The sequence below is a fragment of the Orbicella faveolata genome, unplaced genomic scaffold (assembly GCF_042242905.1).
Source record: "Orbicella faveolata isolate gen_17 unplaced genomic scaffold, um_ofav_v1 contig_2, whole genome shotgun sequence".
Taxonomy (NCBI): Eukaryota; Metazoa; Cnidaria; class Anthozoa; order Scleractinia; family Merulinidae; genus Orbicella; species Orbicella faveolata.
In genome coordinates, this window is record NW_028301547.1 from 1,098,698 (window position 1) to 1,119,058 (window position 20,361).

The 20,361-nt window shown below is 39.9% G+C and overlaps 4 protein-coding genes and 1 pseudogene across 4 annotated transcripts; all 5 read left to right on the forward strand.

Moving 5' to 3' along the window:
- The first annotated feature begins 822 nt into the window (after positions 1–822).
- Positions 823–3,488, forward strand: LOC110062609 (uncharacterized). The gene has a single exon (XM_020769550.2). The coding sequence runs from the start codon at positions 1,244–1,246 to the stop codon at positions 2,093–2,095; it is 852 nt and encodes a 283-aa protein (XP_020625209.2). The 5' UTR covers positions 823–1,243; the 3' UTR covers positions 2,096–3,488.
- Positions 3,489–8,525: 5,037 nt separating this feature from the next.
- LOC149111556 (uncharacterized) lies at positions 8,526–11,369 on the forward strand. The gene has a single exon (XM_089289071.1). It carries the CDS (start codon positions 8,899–8,901, stop codon positions 9,343–9,345), a length of 447 nt encoding a protein of 148 aa, XP_089145197.1. The 5' UTR covers positions 8,526–8,898; the 3' UTR covers positions 9,346–11,369.
- LOC110062621 (uncharacterized) lies at positions 11,360–13,992 on the forward strand. The gene has a single exon (XM_089289068.1). It carries the CDS (start codon positions 11,360–11,362, stop codon positions 12,047–12,049), a length of 690 nt encoding a protein of 229 aa, XP_089145194.1. The 3' UTR covers positions 12,050–13,992.
- LOC149111557 (uncharacterized) lies at positions 12,369–16,213 on the forward strand (annotated as a pseudogene).
- A 1,297-nt stretch (positions 16,214–17,510) lies between these two features.
- On the forward strand, positions 17,511–19,842 carry LOC110062591 (uncharacterized). Its single transcript, XM_020769517.2, has one exon. It carries the CDS (start codon positions 17,909–17,911, stop codon positions 18,641–18,643), a length of 735 nt encoding a protein of 244 aa, XP_020625176.1. The 5' UTR covers positions 17,511–17,908; the 3' UTR covers positions 18,644–19,842.
- The last annotated feature ends 519 nt before the right edge of the window (positions 19,843–20,361 follow it).

A 20,361-nucleotide genomic window follows, 5' to 3' on the forward strand; every position in this document is an offset into this window, starting at 1 on the left:
AAGAAAAAAGTAAAAAATTGCATTTGGAGGGGAGAGTAAGGCGGCGGAAGAGGAAAGGGCGGGAAAAGGGCGGGAAAAGGGCGAGGCGAAAACGAGACACCCTGGGAACGAGGTAGGAGAAAAAAGCAAAGATTCATCGCAAATTGGTCAACTTTCTTGTTAGTGAAATTATTATTATTATTATTATTTTTCTATCGTTGTTGAAAAACATCATAGACCTCGTCATTCGCGCAATGTTGCATTAGTAATTTCTTTTTGGAAAGCCGAGGTTGAAAAAGCCTTTCTGATCGAGGGTAAATAAAAATTAAAACATGTTACGTTTTTAACGTTTTGTTCAAACAAACCTTTCTAGAGCAGTAGATATAATTCGAGCGTCAGGAGCTCTCATCTAGCGCCTATCCTGCGCCAGCCCAGAGCTCGAAGGACTTGCGGCCTCCGTAAATAAATAAATACAAAAATAAATAAATAAATAAAAAAATAAATAAAGTAAATTATCGCTTCTTATCATTCAGTTGTGACGTTGAAACCAAACTTGTTCTTGTAATGTCGATTACAAAATCTTCAGAGACAAAAGTGGACAAAGTTTCAGACAATCGAGAAAGATGTTTATCAGAAAGTGACGCAAACTACTCGGAAAAATAATACTAATCTACTGTTTTATTCGTAAAAATGTCACCTTGTCTATTTATATAAATATACAGTTACTGTGGTTACTTATTTGACACGCGAACAGTTTTGAACAGTAACATTAACATTTACATATTTATTAGATAGCTGCCTTATTGACCGTCTCTTTTCTTGTTGATATTATTCAGTAAATAAGTTTCAGTCATTTCAGGTCTAATTTAGTTTGGGCTAAAACTGAGTTCTAACCTAGTACTGCACAGACTCCCAAGTTCAGTTCGCCAGCTCTGAAGCATCTCAACGTCGTACGTAATAGACAATAGGGAAAACAGAATTCAGAGTTTGCCGTAAATGGAAAAAAGGCTGTTGTTATTGCTTTGATACGTGCTGTAGCGGTGCCTTTTATTCTCATGTAAATGAGGATTTATTAGAGTTAAGCCAACGGGAGTTAAGCGGACTTTATCGCCTCGCTGGTCAACAATAAAAACAAGAACATCCAAGTGGAACAAATGAAGAGGAAATATGTTAAGGCTGAAGTGACTAAGCAGAAACGTAAAGTAACGAGCTGCACGAAAGAGTTTGAAAAGTTTCGCGAGATACTTCACGAAAGCTTTCAAAGATGTCGCTGAATTTCGTGCTGTTCCTAACAATTTCGTTTCGGGTCGTCGCTATCTCTCTGTCTTGTCAACCGCCGCAGAACTGTGAGAATACAACAAGCAGTAACAGTACTCCAGTTGTGAACTGTGGTATGTCGAACGTTTCTTGTGGTTCGGGAAAGGTTTGTCGAGGTGGTGCTTGCATTGACGCGGAATCAGACACACCGGACGAAGGCGACGACCAGTTTCCGTCGATGGGGTTGCCATACAAAACAGAGAGCGAAACTTTGACAACTTTAAGCCCTACAACAGCAAACAAGCACGAGAAAGGGACCGAATCTTCTCACAGTTTGATTTCGGGTAATGAGGAATTCGCAATCGCACTTGTAGGCTTTTCAATACTCTTCATTAACTTCTGCTTGATTTCGTTCTGCATGGCGCGAATGAAACGAAGAAGACTTCAGCAGCAGCAGCGCAACCAGCGCTCGGCAGCAACACAAAGCTCACAAACCGGAGACGATTGGAATGCCAGTAACATCATCAGGAGCAGGGGAATTGAGAATTTTGCACTGAACGGAGACCTCGACGGGTTCGGCAGTGAGTTTATGCATTCACCCGTGCATCTGCCGCCATATGACTTCTCCTCAGCTTACCACAAGCCCCGGCCTAGACTGGAAGACTCAGAAGAGGACGGAGTAGAGGGAGAGAGTAGCGAGAGTAGCGAGGCTGCTATCGATACTCAGAGTATACCGGTGAATGAAGACCCCCCTCCATACAGCGACCAAAGGTATGAAGGCTTGCGGAGCCCACCAAGCTATGACGAGGCATTGAAGGGACTAGCGATAAATGTGGAGGAATGTACGTCTGGATTATGATGTTCACAACAGTCAACTGTCAGTTATTTGGATGAGCAGCTATGAAAGTCAAGTAAAAAAGAAAAGGAGCGATGGAGACTTCGTGTTCCAGTGCACGTGCTGTCAAATACAACAGCTGAACTGACAGATGACCAACTACCATCGAGGATAAAGAACTATATCCAATTAAAATTCTTTCCCGGTCCATTATTGAGTCAATAAGACTCCTAGAGTACATATATTTGCTTTCAATTGAGAACGTGGATAAACCCCTTAAATCGCTTGCTTCGAACTAGTTTAGAGCTTTTTTTCTAGAAAGATGTTAATTTAAATTATATTATGTGTCAAGAGGACAGCTATGCTGTTGAAATGAAAGGTGTACATAGGGCTGGATGCATCACATTTCAATCAAACGTGAGCACCTATGTGTTTCTGAGGTCCTACTGAATAAGATTCGGTCGCTAGTCTTCACAAGAAAGTTATGTCACTGCCTACTGTTCTAGATTCAGTTTTGTGACATGATAGTTTTGACAGTGAGAAACAAACTAAATGACTTTATTTGGAGTACCACGAGATTCTTAGGCAAAGTACAAATTCATTCTTAAGATCATTTCCTGGTTACGTATCTGCCTCCTGTTCGAAGGGCAATGACTTCCATCATGGCAGTCGGCCTCAGCCAGGAAATCAGTTTTGCGTTTTCCTAGCACGGCCGATAGAGAAATAATACGATATGATTGATCAGTGCTAGACTTCTGACATGTGTTTCTAACGGTCATAAATGGGACCGTTTGTCCATGTGATAGTAAATGTTTATAATTTTCGGCAAAAATTCGGTCGCTAGTCTTCATTAACAGTTACGTAATACACTACGCGTAGTCGATGTTTCTTTACGGTCACGCTCGACGGACTTAGCGGAAGAGGGACTACTCGTGGTCTAGTTACATAACTGCCAAATGTTCGAAGAGCAATGACTTCAATCACAGCGGACTCGGCGACGAAATCATTGTTACCTTTTCCTAGTGAGCCGACAAAGAAATAATATGATTGATCAGTCCTAGACATCTGACTTAAAAAGAGAACAAGCTCTGTCATGCAAAAAGAGTTAAAGAAATGGTACGATAATGACGAGAGTAACCGAAGACTTGAAGATTGTTTTTGTGATGAAATATCAGTAAAGCACATTATGTACAGGAGAAGTTTCATTCTAAGAGGAGTTCAAGAGCCCGTTGCATTGAATACGTTTGACTGAATTTTGTACTATAAGAGAAAATAAATAAATGGTAATGGATTTCTTAGTGCCGATGTGCTTGAACGATTTAGTCAACGGCACCAGACACGATTTCTTTTCACGCACGTGATATGCTGCACGTGCAATTTGTTGAACGAGGCGAATAAACACGTAGACAGGAATAAACGAGGGCGTTGTCTAAAATGTTTTGACCGGTCAAACGAAATGCTTTTCATTATTGCATGGCGCCCTAATTAAGCCTGTGTACATCCGTCCACTTCTCTCAAAATAGAGTGGAGGGGGCAGATGTATACAGGTTAGGCGCCACTTAATGTTCAGTGGTGAATGAAGAAACAAGCAATGTTGTTTGACTTCTCTAAGGTGTTAATTCCCTGCAAGGATTTAGAGAGTAATAGCTCATCTTCAAGCTCTTGAATTAAAGGATGTGCCTGTGTATAAGAATACCTGGTTCTTATTGATATCTCATTCTCAAACACAAGCAAGCAAGCATACATATGGCAAGATAGCGTCATGTAGTGTTGGCCAAGGACTGGTAAAGGACTGGTAAAGAGGAATTTCCCAGCAGTCCTTGCGCCGCCATCGATCCTTACATGTAGTGCTTTTATATGTAGACTTGTACAGTTTGCCATTGTCTTCAATCTGAAAAATTTCATTTCAATCGACTTATATGCTCGCATAAGTCACATTTCCAACGTTTGACTACTGAGTGGTGCGAATCCGCGATTTGTCCAACGACATCCCTCCTGTATGCTGATGTTCTACCTAAGCATGTTTGCTGGGCAAGCATATATATTTTTACGATAACTGCAGAAATTCTTGCGCGCTCATTGGCTAATTTTCATTGTCAATAAGCGGACAGATACATGGTTTTTTAATTTATGTGATGCTTCAACCAGTGAGAGCGGACAATTTGACAATTTGCTATCGTAAAAAACAAATATTAGAACTCGAGTATCATAGATAACGTTGAATCTGATTGGATTTAAAGATAGCCTAATCCTGGTTTATGATAGTACTCATCCACATATTTGACGCGGGCCGCGAGAAAAGATTTCGATTACACCACATAGCCTGTGACAAGCCTTAAATCGGTTGGGGAACAGTGCAAATATTAAGCGACGAGTGGAAAAAAGCAAGCATCTTGAATGAGAGCTTTGAGGCGAAAATCTTGCTGCCCAGCTGTAAAACCGGAAAACTACTGAAACAGTTTACGTAAAGCACATCGTGCATTTAGATCAACTTGGTCAGTTCACGTTTACATTATCTCAGTTATATGTCAATAAACTCTAGTTTCTAACGGAGGAAAATTAAATCACCATCTTCGCTATTGCCCACACTCTTACAGTCAAACCTTCAGTGTACCCTTCATTGGTATCAAAGACCCTGGAATGTAACCACGGTGTCCCTCGACAGTGTCCTTGCTCTATTTTAATTATAACTTTCCCTGTGGGCATACAATTCTGTTATCAGTGCTACATATATTTCCTAACCTGTCTCTTTTCGTATCTCATCATCCTTGATGAAGCCATATCCCTATAATCTCATAACAAATAATCCTGACTGAGGCATCTGCTACAAAGCCAGTCATTTCTCAAAAGGGATGGACTTGAAACTTCTCTCTTCCTCACTCTTGGCATTATTGCTTCCCATTTTCTTGAAAAAATAAACCCGCGAAGTTCAAAAAGCAGCGTACATAATACGTATATAAACACATATGCCAGCTGCTGTAAAATCTTATCTTGTTTTTCAGTTATACTGATTTGATGTTGGAAATTAATAGCACTAATAAGAATAATTGAAACGGAAAAGCCCTAAGGGCGTAGACAGAACCAGGCGTCAGTGCGCTTCCACTATTGTGAAAGTTGCTATTATCGGCACGTTCCTTTCCTTTAATTACCAAACGTGAGACAACAAATTTTTGTATTGTAAACAATCTACTGTACTTAAGGTTGCGGGAAAGATAAACTTACGTTTTCGCTGTCGAAGAAACGAAACGAACCATCTTGAATTTGAAATGACCTCGGCGCAGATTCAGCTGTCAGATATTATTCAAACATCAAGCCAGAAAAATGATGCCAAATACCGAAGCAAAATATAACATTTTGCCGCAGCCTCAATTAGCAAAGGTCTCTTTCTGAAATTAACGGGAAGATTCTATGATAAAATACCTAAAAGTTCAATGAAGTGTTAAGTTTCTAAGGTTTAAAGTCGCCTTGGATGTTACTGAGGTCCAATACACTCACATAAGGGAAACCAATCAAAAGCTTTCATTGTTTGTATGTTGTTTATACACCACCAAATTAAAACCCTTTGAAACGCATTCACTTGTTTAATGTCAACAAATTGTCTGCACACCGCTTAAAAGTTAACCATTTAGTTGACAGCGTTAATGTTATGCGGCGCCACAGAGCGAGATCAGCAGAAAATCTGAAATAGTCGGCAAAATTGAATGTGATTTTAATGTGCTTGACTTGCCAATCACCCGTCCAGAGGTCCTGATGTACCGATACGCTGACGAAAAAGGACCGGTGTATTAAGTTCATTACTCGGCTAATCAAGATGATATGTCAAGGACACAGCGAATCGCAATCATAAAGCGAGAATCCAGAGCTTTTATTTCGGTCTAATGATAGTTAAATTTCTTGAGGTGTAAAATGGATGGACATGTTATTGAAGTGAAATGGAAACGTTTTGTGAAGTGGATGTATGTTGTGACGTTAAATTCATGGACAATTCCAACAGTTTTCTGCGAAAATGCGACTACTCAAGCCGTTTGTGACTCCTGTGATCTTGCTCAAAGGCACAAGCTTTATAACTGGTTAGTTCTTTGCATCGTACTGCTGTTGCTGGTTCTTCTGCTCCTGTTAGTCGCATTTCTCTGCCACAGAATGTGGCCAAGGAATTCTTTGGTTCTCGAGAGAGCTGTCGGTAGGTATAATCTAGAAGAACAACAAGGTGTACTGTCCGACTTAACCCAAGTCTCTACGAGCTCGTGAGGAACTTCAAACATGCCGGCGGTGACTACTTATTTTTTAATCCATGTTAAAACTATGATGGAGCGTTTCGGCCATCTTGAACACATTCCGTAAGACGAAAGAAAAATGTCATTATGGCAAGAAAATTCTCTGCTTGAATCCATCAGTTTTGTTTCAGGTAGCATAATGCCTTCGTTTCACTGTCAAAAGTTGCTGTTAATGATCCGGCGCCATCTTTATTCGATGATATTCGACCGGCAAACCCTGTGGCATTGTACAATGTAGTGTACACCACAAATATCTTTCATGATTGAACTTTAAGGTAAAGGGCCAAAGTTTTGGAATGAAGGCGTTCATTTTTAACCTTTCTACTTCAAGCATATTCTCGAGGCATGAATAACAGGTCACGGCGCACCGTCATGTTGAATAACATCAATATCTCAAACTATAACGTGGCAAATTGAGCGAGTGGGCGTGACTGCACGATGAATCATTAGTTACAATTGAACCTCCCTTGACAGAAACGCAAGCCCACACATTTGAGATATTCCTCTGCCGAAGAACTACAGGCATATCGAGACTATATAAATAGAAATCGGGAGGAAATTCAAACCTGAAACGAAGAAGAAACTTCCAGAGACAAGATATCCCAGCAAGACGTCTCCGATGAAGAGACTGGCAGAAGGAAAGAATACAAGTCTGGCAAGGGACCTTGTTGTACGTGCATCATTGCACGCCTGTAAAGAAAGTCTTTGTAGGATGTAGACGGTCCTGATTAATTTATCGTTTATAGAATAAATGTAAGAGAAAATAGACGGGAATTTCTGTAAGGTGTTAAGAGGCGGGGGGGTGGGGGGGGGCTTTCATATCACAAAAAGGTGGGGAGATCGGAGGGATAGGTTTGTTGTTTAGTTGATCCAAATCAGAATTGACCCGGCAGTCGTAATTACTGATGGTGCAGTAGTCATCTTTTTCAAATGGTGCTACGGGCAGAAAGCGCATGCGTAACCTCCCACTTGTGGTAACCTTACGCAAATTCGCGCACTGTTGCTTACACCCGACTCCACCCGGACCCGGACCCGGACCCGGACCCGGACTGGTGACACGTATAATTTCCAAAGAAGCCATAGAAGTTGTCCAAAAGTAGTAGAGATAGATACTAATGTGTTAAGAGACCCTGAGATGACAAGGTGAATGATATAATGACCTATAATCCTAATTTGGCCCATTGAACATCTTTTTATAAAAGTACGGGTTTCTGGAAACTCTGTTATATTTAACTATCTATTTGTGTGTCGTGTTTCATTATATCAAATAAATTCGCAGTGAATCTTCAGTACTGTCCTGTTCACTGACAACTACCATACTACAGTAAAGCCTACTACAAATGAAACTTAATAAATAGTATAAATAAACTCACCATCGGTTTTTCTTTAGTTTCTTTGACTCTGCTGCGGGGAAGTGGTACGATGAAAAGAACCTTGCTCTTTTAATTCCTGACTTGTTGCAATTATTAGGCTGCTACGCAGCCGCTCCCCGTGTTAAATATTAAAAATAATTTACGTTTTTATAAAAGTCTAATAATTTTTTATACACAACTTTGAAATGTGAGCTTACAAACGGGCTCTTCGATAACAACAGACGGAAGAAGTGGTCAGTGCAGTGAACGAAACGGACGGAACAAAGTGAGACGAACTTTTGCCTCGGCTTAGTTGATGTCACTCTGTAAAAAGCAGTTACCAATATTCCGTTTCATCACAGACCTACAGCTCAACACTGAGTCGAAGAAACTGAAGCAAGAACAAAAGGTGAGGTTCTTTCAATAACGATCCCGTTGACCTTTTTGGTTTCCCACTCGTGTACTGAAATAAAATCAACCAAGTGCTCATCTAATTCGTTATCAAAAGGTTCCATGTCTATCCTAGAGAGCTGACCCTATACTACCCTGGCGAGTAGCCATGTACCTTCTCACTACACTATTGGTCTCATCACGCAATAAAGATTGTGTGATTAGCAGCCTGCGAACCAAGACAGCTTTTCTCTTGTTTGGGGGAAAATTGATTGTGTTGTAGGCTAATCTCTTTTCTAAAATTGCATTTTAAAAGCGAAAAATCATAATAGAAGGTCAGTGCCGCCATTGTAACAAAAACATTCAGTTGACGGGTCCCCTGAGTATGACAATACTATTTCTCAGTCTCCCCTAGCCCGGAGTGGTTTTGTCACAATATTTACGTTTCAAAAATGGCGGGCAGCACAATCGAACATCCGAAGTAAGTCACGAAAGGAGGACCGTCCGCCGATGTTTTAAAGATTTTTTTTACTTTCCATGACTTTCTCGAGAAAGTAAATAATTCTACAAGTGATCTCCTCGATAGTAAGTGCGTAACGATTTATGAGACGACAAATCTGCAGAGATCTAATAGCCGAAGTGACGTACGTTTCTGACGTTTTGTTGCACATCTGGTGTGTCGAACGCTTTAACAAGCAAATGTACGCGAGGTATTGCGATTTGCTCTCAAGAATTTTGTTTGGTGACTAAGACGGCGCTATAGACTTCAGATCCTGCTTGAGTTGATGCTAGTTCAGTAGAAAAGTGCGGTATGGTTGATGCAGTTAAAGCTATCATTGTTTGTGCGGTTATCATAATTGCGATTTTTTTCGGATTTTGTTGCCATTTTATTTCGCGAAATCGAAGGGACGAAGAGCTTGCATCACGCAGCAGCGGGGCCCGCAACAGCAGAGCAATGCAGCAAACTGAAGTTGGAAGTACAAACCAAAACAACACGGGCCCAGTGTTTGTGATAGGTTTGCAAGGACGAGGATTGAATTCAAATGCCCGCGAAGCCGGATCGCACTCAGGTGAAGGTCAAACGAACGAAAATCAACCCGATGAAACGCCTCTAAGTGCTGATCCTATCGCTGATAGCGGTCCGCCACCTTATGGATGTTTAACAACTTCTGATGAAGCTCCGCCGCCAAGTTACGAAGATGCTTTAAGGGTTTCGACGGAACATTTGGCCGCGACACGGCATCAACACATTGTATAAATTAGCACACGAAAGAACGTGATTTTCAGATTATTATCTCACTATTCATATGCTATTTATTTCGGTGACTTTTAACCTTACATTGACCAGCTCGCATTTAACAGAAGCAGCTCTGTAGATAAGGTGCAGAAAGTATATTTTCTGTTTACACAGAGTTAGAGTTCGAATCTGATGGTTTTTATTTCCAAGTTTCGAACATGTTCAGTAAAAGACAACAAACTTTGTTGAGTAGATTATACAAATGGAAGGACATCTTGTATCTTTAGTTAGACCTCGTGTTTTATTTGTGTGTATTATTTTGTAAAATGGATTGAAAATGTCCTTTTACACAGATAAGTATCTCGCCACACATGCAGCCGGAGTAAAGCCTTTTTCGCTTTCTTGATTTCTTACTGAAATGAAAATCCAGTTGTATGTTTGATGCCTGGCTTTCACGCAAGGTGTCAACGAATTCACTCAGAAAATGACGAATTTGTTGTTGAATTAACGACGAAAATATTATTCGGCCTGAAGGATTTATTCTAATCACAGTTAAATTGTTATTATTGAACATTGTTATTGCTCCCCTTTTTGAAACATGAAACTGAAAAGAAAGAATACTTAGATTGAAGAAATATGGTAATTTTTCTCTGAACACTTCTTAGAACGTGATTATGTGATTGTCGTTTTGCTTAAATGAGTCCTAAATAAATATCACGAAATACTCTCATTGTGTTACTCTTTCTTCCCTGTCTTCATAAGTCACGCCAGAGAGGCGAACCTGCAAATCCGACTGCCGTCAGTCAGACCAACCCTGGCGTTACTCAAGCACTTTTTAAAAAGCTAATCGAAGTGCTAACGAAAGCTATTTCTTGGATAACCAGAACGCAGAAAAGAAGGAGTAACCACGATCTTCAAAGGGTATCGTTTGTGTTGACAATTGCTTTGAAAAACTAAAAATCAGGACATTGGCACCTGATACCATTGATCTCCTCGACTGATGCACGTTTTTGTCCAAACAATTCTTCAAGCTACTTTGCTGGGGTTCATCATGAATTTCATTCTACTTTGGGTATGTCTGGGAGTTGTATTCATCTGCGTCATCGTTTTTGTTGTATGGCTGTGTCATATGGCAGCAGAGAAGCGAAAGGAAGAAGTAGATGAAGAACTGACCTCAAGAAACAGAGCAGCGCAGCCAAGTAACGAGGCCGATGAAAGCCACAAAAATCCTGAGCATATCGATGACAGTAATCTGCCACCAGTAAACAATTTAGCAGCTTTCGGTGAGCCTTTGCCACCACCGCCAAGCTACGAAGAAGTTGTCCGGTTTACAACTGAGAATTTACCATGAAACGACAAGAACACATTGCGTAAATTTGCGCAATTAATGTCACGTTTTACTAGACACATGAAAAATGTACTTTATACAAATGCACTGGATAGTTTACATGAAATAGTTATATGCTCCTGCAAAGTTTTACGAATGTTTTTTTTAAACTAGTTTACAATCGTGATAATATGATGGTAACAAATGCCCAAGTTTTATACAGACCTTTTTATTCCAACGAACGTGATAGTATCTCAGTAAAAACTTTCCAGAGATGATTACAGGAAACATGCTCATAAAGTAATGAAAAAAAATCGATATTGTGCCAAAAAATGATTTACTTTTTAGTGAAACTGTATAAAATTAGCTATAATATTAACTTTTAAGGAGTTCATTGTTTTTACTGTTCGAAGGTTGATAAATTAATTGTTACGAGATCACGAAGTCCTTTCCGTCACGCAATCACGCGTATTTACAAACAGTATTTAGATAGAAATGTTCTTTTATATTGAGTTCTGTTCGCTAACCTAAAAGTGAAAAAGTTTTTTCGTATATTGAAGCCATTACACCCCCTTAAAACGCGCTCTTTTGTCAACAAAGTTCTAAGTTGATATACGCGTAGCAATTAATTCCGTAATAAAACAGCTAAACTGCGCAACCGCGCGAAGAGTAAATAAAGTTTAAGCACTCTCGAGTGGCTTCAGCAATATGGAAGGAATTGCTGTGTTGTTGCCGATTCTTTGCAGTTTTCTGGACGTACACTGGACTTCAGCGTGTTCTTCTGACAGCGACTGTTACGGTAGAGAACGCTGCTGTAAAGTCGGACATTTTGAAGGAAAGGGTTCGTGCGTTAATCATGTGAATTGCTATGACTTCTGTGACGACCGTAACGACTGTTCTGCGCCAGAGATATGCGACATTTATAACAATCTCTGTACTACAGCATGCAGCTTTACTAGCCAGTGCCATCAAGGATATATCTGTTATGACGGGCATTGTATTTGGGATGAAGATTCAGCGGAATCCGAGTTAAACATTACCACACTCATCGCTGTAATTGTTGGCCTTGGGGCCCTCCTGTTTCTGGTTTGCTGTTGCATGAAACACAAACGTCGTTCAGATCAGCATAACAGAGACTCAGGGAACAGTTTAACTTACAGAGCTACCGGAGGAACAACTCTACGGCAGAATGGAGAGGTTGACAGGTTGCAAACGAGTTCAAATTTACAAGGAGACGAAGAGTCTGGTGTTCAAATCCCAGATCCCATCGCCGAAGGTGGACCCCCTGCATACAGTGAAGTCAGCGCTCAGCCCGAGTCACCTCCGCCAACTTACGAAGAGGTTATGAACGCGTCACATGAGATCCTGCCTCCGAATGTACGTGAGCATCAAGTTTGATCACGTTGATTGAACAATGCTATGTGTGAATCAGTTCCAAAGGCGGACATTGCCCCCGCCAACACCACCACTGTTTCGATATCGAACAGATCATAGAAAACTGTTTAAAGTGCTTTAATGGAATCGAGTGTTCCCTAGAATACACTTGAGACAACGCCTTCTTCTATCTAAAAAAGTGTTATATCAATTACAAACTCATGTGACACACTTGCGTTACTATGTCTCTAACCTAGTGATACGATCTATCGTTACAACCACCACCACCACCACCACCACCTTCCGGGCATAATTGCATTTGGCATTTTGGGAAAGTAATCAAATGTCGAACAATGTTGTTTCTGCTCAAGAAGGACTGGTGAAGGATCATCATTATCAATATCATCAAAATAGAGCTGGTCATCATTATCATCATCACCATCAAAAATATCAAGTTGGCTGTGCTGAGGCAAAGTATGCTTGTGTTTTTAACTCTTAATTTTGTAAGAGGAAGATGGATTTACATTTAACAGTATCAAGTAATCACAGATCGATAAGATGACTTTTAAAACATGCTGAAGAAGATAACAGACCATATGGCGCTTGCCAATCCCCTAGATACATGTGACTTGCATTAACTCTGCTGATCATGTTTTGAAGAGTTTTTTTAAAGATGTTAAACATCAATCAAGAACAAGTAGCAATGTTCACTTTAATTAATTTTTAGTGTTACCGGAATCTTAGTTTATTATTTGTTCAAAGAGATAGAAGTCCCAGGATGAGCATACAGGTCACCAAAGTAATTGAATTGCATACAGCTGAACCCCTGTTAAGTGGCCACCCTCGGGGAAATGGGAGGAAACCTTTTAATAGGGGTTGGCTGTCTAATAGGTGTTCGTGTCCTATGAATATATTTTAGATTGGGATTATTGCCTAGTGAACATATAAAATAACGTCAAGGTAATCATAATAAACTTGCGTTTGAATGTTATTATCTGTCTTCAAATTCTATTTTGGACTCTTATCTGCCATTGTCTTTTCCAAACGAAAGCAAACTATGTGTATCAATTTTTTTGTGGCCGCTTAACGGGGATAAGTAGAGTAGAGAACTTTTTCATTGGGACAACCAAGAGGTGGCCACAGCCGCTTAATATAGGTGACCAGTCAAGAGCAGTTCTATTTAGAGTATTTTATTTTGGGACTTTGATATCTGGTTACTTAATGGGGGGTGGCCACTTCAATAGAGGTTCAACTATACATGCAGTATTATTTATTTAGAATTATGATGTCCTGGTGACCCTTTGAGAATTAGGCTGTGAGCAAGCTCTCTTGCCACACACTGCTTCAAGATCTATGGAGAAAGCATACTTGCAGGCCATTAGTTAGAGAATTGTACCATGTAAGAGCTATTTTAGGACACAGAGGTGGGGGTTTGATATCAATTTTATTGTTTGCCTCATTGCTTCTATCCTAAAATTCTCAGTATTACATGGCAGTGATGTTGTTGACAGTGTGACGATATGTCAATAATAATTATTGTCAAAATCAGCCAATCAGCATTAGGTTCAACCATGCGCCCCTGTTGTCACTCCATTTTACAACATGGCCGTGTAGCAGTGCTTTGTTGTTAGAATAAAGTTCTGTTGAGTTTATCAAGTTTACTGGACTTGATTTCTAAAGCAGGCAGGAGATCCCAACAAGTTTTTACAAACTTTTCTTGGGGGATCCCTTTTACAATTTCTGCTGTACCTATCTAAGGACAGCTGGTGAGATCATGCTAATCATGAACAGCCACATGTTACATGAAAAGCATGCTACATGTAAAACATGCCCACCTGCACCTAGATTAGCTTTACTACCTGCAGACATGCTAATTTTTATGGGTGTGTTTATTTAAAAGGATTGTAAATCGATAAATAAAGTGCAAAAGTGTGAGTAAGTCAATAAATAAATGTGTAAAAAGTGTATTACACCGCCCTGGGAGTTCGCTCTATATCAACAAAATCTTCAATATTCGCGATTTCAATTCCAATCATGAATTTCCTTCTAAAACGAATGAACTACGCAACAGCGCCACAAGAGTAAAGAACGTAAATACAGACTGTATTTTTGCGCATTCTATGTAGCTTTCTGAACGCACACTGGACTTCAGCGTATTCTTCTGACAATGACTGTTTTAACGATATAGAGCGCTGCCGTAAAGTCAGGCATTTTGAAGGAGACAGGTAGTGTGTTAATCGTGTGAAATGTGCTGACTTTTGTCACGATCTTGGCGATTGTTCTGCGCCAGAAAGATGCGACATTATATTTGTGATGAAGGGAATTGTGTTTCTGCGGAGTCCGCGATAACCATTACCACTTTGATCGCTATATTTGTTGGCGTTGGGGCCTTCCTGTTCTTACTTTGCTGTTGCGTGCGACAGAAACGTCGTTCAAGGAACGCGTTTACTAACAGAGCTCCCGGGAGAACAATTCCACTGCAAAATGAAGAAGTTGGCAGGCTACAAACGAGTTCAAATTTACAAGGAGACTACGAATCCGGTGGTCAAATTCCAGATCCCGTTGCTGAAGGTGGACCTCCTGCATACAATGAAGTCAGCACTCGGCCTGAGTCACCTCCGCCAACCTACGGACGGGTTATGAGCGCGTTCACATGAGATCCTGCCTCAAATGTACACGAGCAGCAAGTTTGATGGCTTTCATTGAGCAACACTATGGGAAGATCAGTTCGTAAGGTGGACATTTTTTGAACATAATGTAAAACTGCAACCTGTCGTTTAATTCTGCTTCAGAAATATGCGAACGGTTAACTGTGTCATGTCTTTCTGCGTCGCACATTTCTCATCAAAATGACTGGACGGGGCCAACAAACACATGACCTCGTCCTGCGAGAATTTCCCGCGAGATCTAGCTCGCGCGGGATTTTAAGATACTGTGCGACAAGACAAAAAACTCATTCAAAGGATACGTGACAAGGCTAGAAGTTCAGCAGAGAAGATCAGTTTATGATAAAATCTCGTGGGCACTGTTTTCTGAAAAGGACCTAATACATATCGGAGTGAAAGTCATTCTTGTTCCACAAAGTCGGCCTTACGCGCGTAATGACCTGGTAACGGCTATACTTACAGAAAATTGTAATGTTTGTAATGGACTGCAAGTTAAGCGCAGTTTCTTAAAATATCTGTAACCTTAACCGTTGTTCCGTTTGAATTATAAAGCTCTCCAGACTACCAGCAGGGTCTACACGCTAAACGTGAAAATCTACACTCCATTAACATTCTTAATTTCTGCTGAAGATATTTTCAGAGACTACAGAATGGCAGAAACCAGTAATAGATCAAAAATCAACATTGTTCATGATGTGACGACTCCACGCACGGTTCATATGGTCATAAAATGGGATTGGGAATTCATGTAAAGAATTAGTGTAAAACAGCTTGATAGTTTCAGGTCATGGCCAAGGGAACCAATCACGGACCAGTTTAGCCATATAATAATAATAGTAAGAATGAGGTCATGGTGAAAAGCGCAGCCATTTTAATATCTCTTTACGGCGTTTCACGATTCACAGAGGATGCATATTAAGCCTGACTGGGGATTAACCATAAACAAAAAGGACTGATATTTGAAATTGTAAAATGTTCAATCTGCACCTTATTGAAGTGTGATTTGGGGATGACGGTGGTTTTAGCACTTGTGTGTCAAAATGATGGTTCCGTAATGCTTTATTCTCAATATAGCGAACAGTTGTTTGACGGCCATAAGTAGCAAGTAATGACTATATTTTAATCGGTTACCTTCAAAATCATTACAATTTGTGGAAAACTTGTGACATTGCGTGACATTTTAGGGACTTACACGCTCACTCTAGCTTTATGAGCTCGCGAGTTTATTCGTTTTCTTTTATTTTGATGATGGACTGTTGATTCAAAGACTTATTGATCCTTATGTTGATTTATTAGGACATGTTTTGTTGTGATTGAGGACAACGAGTGTTACATCTTACTTAGGATATCAGATGTTTATTGTGTAGAACATTCTAGAACGTTCGAGAACAGGCTTAAAATAACTTTGGGTCGGATTTCAAGTCATGTGATCATCGCTTTCCCGGCGCGTGTGAGTCAATTGAAAATCGAGCATGTAATCAGCTACAATCACAGCGATAATATATTTGGTTAAAAGGTGAAATTGTGAATTCTTCAGTGTCTCAGGGAATTCGTGACAGGGCAGTTGACAGGGCAACTTAAAAATTCCCCACAAATTTTCCATATTTTAGTTTACCAAGAGAGAAAATTGTATCAAAGACATGAAGCGAATAAAAACATAGGATAGGTAAACACTACGAAGAAGAATTACGGACAATGACGGAGTTGAACGAAGAAACGAACAAACAAAGAACGAATGATCGACGATCGAATTTCCGCCGGCGGTTAACGAAAATATGTTTACCCGTTTGTTGATCGAGGTTAAGTTCTCCGAAAACAAATATCCAGTATTGCCCTCCAGCAGTCAAATACCATTAGCCTTGTATGAAGCTGTTAATTCTCTTTTCATGACCAAAATAGGAATTGTGAAATAGCTCAAACTTGAAAATGCATGTGAACACACACACCAGCTGCTCCCATAAAAACTAATTAGGATTGTTACTCAGCCGGTTCACCCTACGGCCACTCCGCGCCAATAAAATAAACAAACAAAAACGTTAAATGAATAATTTGTCAGTCTCAAGTCTTTGCCACATGGAGAAACTATTTTGACCCAAGCTTTTCAGGGGAAATTGCTGCATCGACGAAAATTGATGCTTCAGCACACTGCGAAAAAATCGCAGACTTGCATTACTCAAAAAAGCTATTTGTGGCGATCGCAGTTTTCACATAAAAGGGCGCTTATTGGAAAATTATCCATTGTTATTGAGTAAACTTGAATTAATCGGGGTCCAAAATTGTTTTAATTTCGCCTAATTGAAGAAAACGACCTTACTTAGGCCGTTAAGTTCAATACATCCCAATACGACATCAAATTGAAAAATAAGGACTGAACATAATTGTCATTTGCGGCCTGCTGAAAGGTTTTCTTGTTTCGATCTAAAATTAGAACATTGTATCACAATTTACTTTTGTTATTTTAGTACCATTAGCATTGCTAACAAGAGGAGAAGAAGACATAAGGACGCAGAAAAGAAGACAGATCTATAGCAGTTTTTTACCTCCGAGAATTTGTCGGATCGGCTAATGATGGTTAAAATGCCGCCCAAGGGCTTATTTTTGTGCAATATTGTTGCTTTACCAAGCGGAAAACAAGAAGGCGGGAATGTGGGATTGTTTGGACAGTCTGAACAAAGCGATTGTTTTGAAGTGAAACGTTCAGCGACCCAACAGTCTGCAGAAATCGACTTAAAATGGGTGTTCGAAAAAAGTGCGTGACTTTGTCGCCGCAAATGTGCGGGCACGCGATTTGACACCCGCAAAAATGAACCACTTGACAACCGGGCATTCATTTCATGGCCTTTTAAAAGACAAAAGCTACTGAGTGAACGGTTCGATGGGTTTTTAACAGGTTCGATGAACGATGCGTCCCAGAGAACTGTATGTACAATCGTCCTGCGATTGAAGAATATCTGCCATTTATACCCAATAACTCATGGTGACAACATGCTTCCGAAACCCATTTTGAAACAACAAAACAGTAGCACAGCGCTGATTGATAAGCATATTATTATTTGCATATCTATTATTTCCTGTTATTAACACCTGCGAGTCGTGCAGTCCGCTTTGTTACCACTTGTCGAGCTGCTGTGTAAATGAGCAAAGCCGCGTCAGTGTTTACCAAAACGGATAACTTCACGAATTTCGATGGGGGGACGACGTCGTATAATCTCGCGAGATGATGAAGGTCATTGAAGTCGCAGCTTTGCTCCTGCTGGTGATTTCATCCGGAGTTAGGTTGGACTCACGCTCGACCTGCTCCGAAGACAAGAAATGCTCTAACTCCGAAACATGCTGCGGTAACATTTGTGTCGACAGCTCGAAAGTCTGCAAAGTCGCGTGTCAGAAACAGTCGGACTGTGATAGCTTGGGGAACGCAAAATGCATCGATGGGTTCTGCGAATGTGTCGAGGAATCGTCTTGTTCGAACACATCGACATTGCATGAAAGATTCACGTGGAATCAACCTTGTAGCGCAGATGTCGATTGTTCTCAAAATGCGAATTCGAAATGTCGCAACAGAACTTGTGTTGCAACTAAGGAAAGACAGGAAGAAATGCCGCTTAATCCAGCTCTCCTTGCCATTGTGGCTATCATAGGGGTGTTAATGTTTTCGTGCCTTTTCTGCTGTTGTTTGAGCCGAATGAAAAGTGAAAGAAAATCTATGAAAACACGAGTGGCCAAGGGAAAACTAAAGAAAGTTCACGTACAGAGTAGCGATAATGAGGACGCAGTAAAGCTCGCTTCTTTTCCGTTATTAAATGCTGAAAGCCATGTTTCTTCGGCTACTGCCGAGAAAAAAACAATGATATTGGATAAAGACGAGGAAGCTCTGATTTCCGTTGTTATGAGCGGACTTGCGTTGCCTCCTATTCGCGAGGAAGACGAATTCGACGACGCGGATAAAGATTAGAAGATGAAAACAGCTGTGTTTACTTGGCTTGTGAAAAATAATTATTGCGCCGTCATAAAGAAGTGAAAACTCACTTGATTTGTTGCCTTCAACGGTAAAATGCAGTTAGCATCGAAGTAAAGCAGTAAACAGACAAACTCGAGAGTTTTCAGGCACGTAGCATTCGGAATATGCGAAATTTCCGTGCGGTTCATCATGTTGTTGATTAAAACTCGCTCTGTTGGTTAATAACGCAGCTTTTTTGCCTGCGGTTATAATGAATGGATCTGGGAAACCACCGAACCAAAGTTGGAGATCGCGAGTTATAATGCCGATTTTTAATCTTTTTTTTTTGACCACTGATTACTTCAGAAGCTGGCAAGTACAAATCAGGTTAACTTGTGGTTGTAATTTCAAGTAAAATCAGCCGTAAAGTTTTCAACTACCTCGACAAAATTGTAAATTGTAATCGTTACAGATTTTTTTCAAAAAATATTTTTAACTATTTGTCTCCTTATTTTTCTCACGGGCTGCAATGTTTTTAATGACAATGAATTCTAGTCTAGACATTGACAAGATTTAGGTTTCAGGCAGTTATCAAAACGTGGCCTCGGGAAAAAAATCCTATAAGTTGAGCAGCTTTGGCGGAGATAGGAGAAGATTAAAATATACTTAATGGCTACAAAGTCAGGCTATATCGTATTCTTGTTGCTTAGAACATCAGATGTACAAAAAACAGTAATAAACGAAATTGGAAATAATTTATCGCGGAATGCCAACAGAATTAAAATAAATAATTTAATCTAGTACGTTTGTCATAAAATTATGATTGTTAAGTTCAAGAACTGATAAGTTACAAATTTATCTTTGCGAAATATTTTATATGCGTCATGTCGAAACACAATATTAATGGTTGTTTTTATTCTTTGTTCATTTGGATTTCCGAAGACTTTGACTGGCCAAATGGAGCCTTAATACTTGGATCGATTCAAATTCAAATGGTTATTATGGAAACATTTTTATTGAGTTTGCTATTTTAGGTATTAAAATTCGTCTAGTTATATTGACTAAGATGTTGTCTTTTAAAGAATACTTGTTTGTTCATGCCGCAAATAATACCATAAATAGCTTGGAAAAAGATTCTTGTATTGTAATGAGTGTCAATCGTAAACTTAATCCAGAATTAATAAAAAAGAGCTCACGAGCGGTTTTGTTCCTTACTTATGGGATTTTTATTGCTTGAAATATCAATTCTCCTCATTAAATGACATACATCGTATTTATTGCTTGTTCCGAGATGTTAGTGCCTCATCAATTCCTATTATTTCTCTCGACCACCTGTCAACGATCTTCTAACAATCTCATCCACACTGTTCTTAAGTGATTACACAGCGGTAGTTTCGAATTATTTCTACTCTCCAAATCAGTCGCCGAATTTCCTTATCGCATTTCATGTTGCATCGACAATTAGATTTTCTGTCGTTTTTCTTCGATTTCCTTTATCGATTACAAAGCAAAGTCCAAGCAATTTACTATCCCGAAAAGTGAAAAATTTGCATATACAGCTCACGGCTAAGCGTTTACTGAAAGTTTTAAACCAGCTTTGTCCCGATAATCAAAGTTATAAAATTGTACCACAGTTATTCTTCATTTCCACATTTTTTCGCAGTCCTGTGTCAAGTTGCGCGCACTTTACGTACCGCGAAACTCGTGTCAAATCGAGGGAATCATTCCCCGCG

Coding starts and splice junctions, on each gene's coding strand:
- LOC110062609 (XM_020769550.2), top strand. CDS start 1,244: ATGTCGCTGAATTTCGTGCTGTTCCTAACAATTTCGTTTCGGGTCGTC.
- LOC149111556 (XM_089289071.1), top strand. CDS start 8,899: ATGGTTGATGCAGTTAAAGCTATCATTGTTTGTGCGGTTATCATAATT.
- LOC110062621 (XM_089289068.1), top strand. CDS start 11,360: ATGGAAGGAATTGCTGTGTTGTTGCCGATTCTTTGCAGTTTTCTGGAC.
- LOC110062591 (XM_020769517.2), top strand. CDS start 17,909: ATGATGAAGGTCATTGAAGTCGCAGCTTTGCTCCTGCTGGTGATTTCA.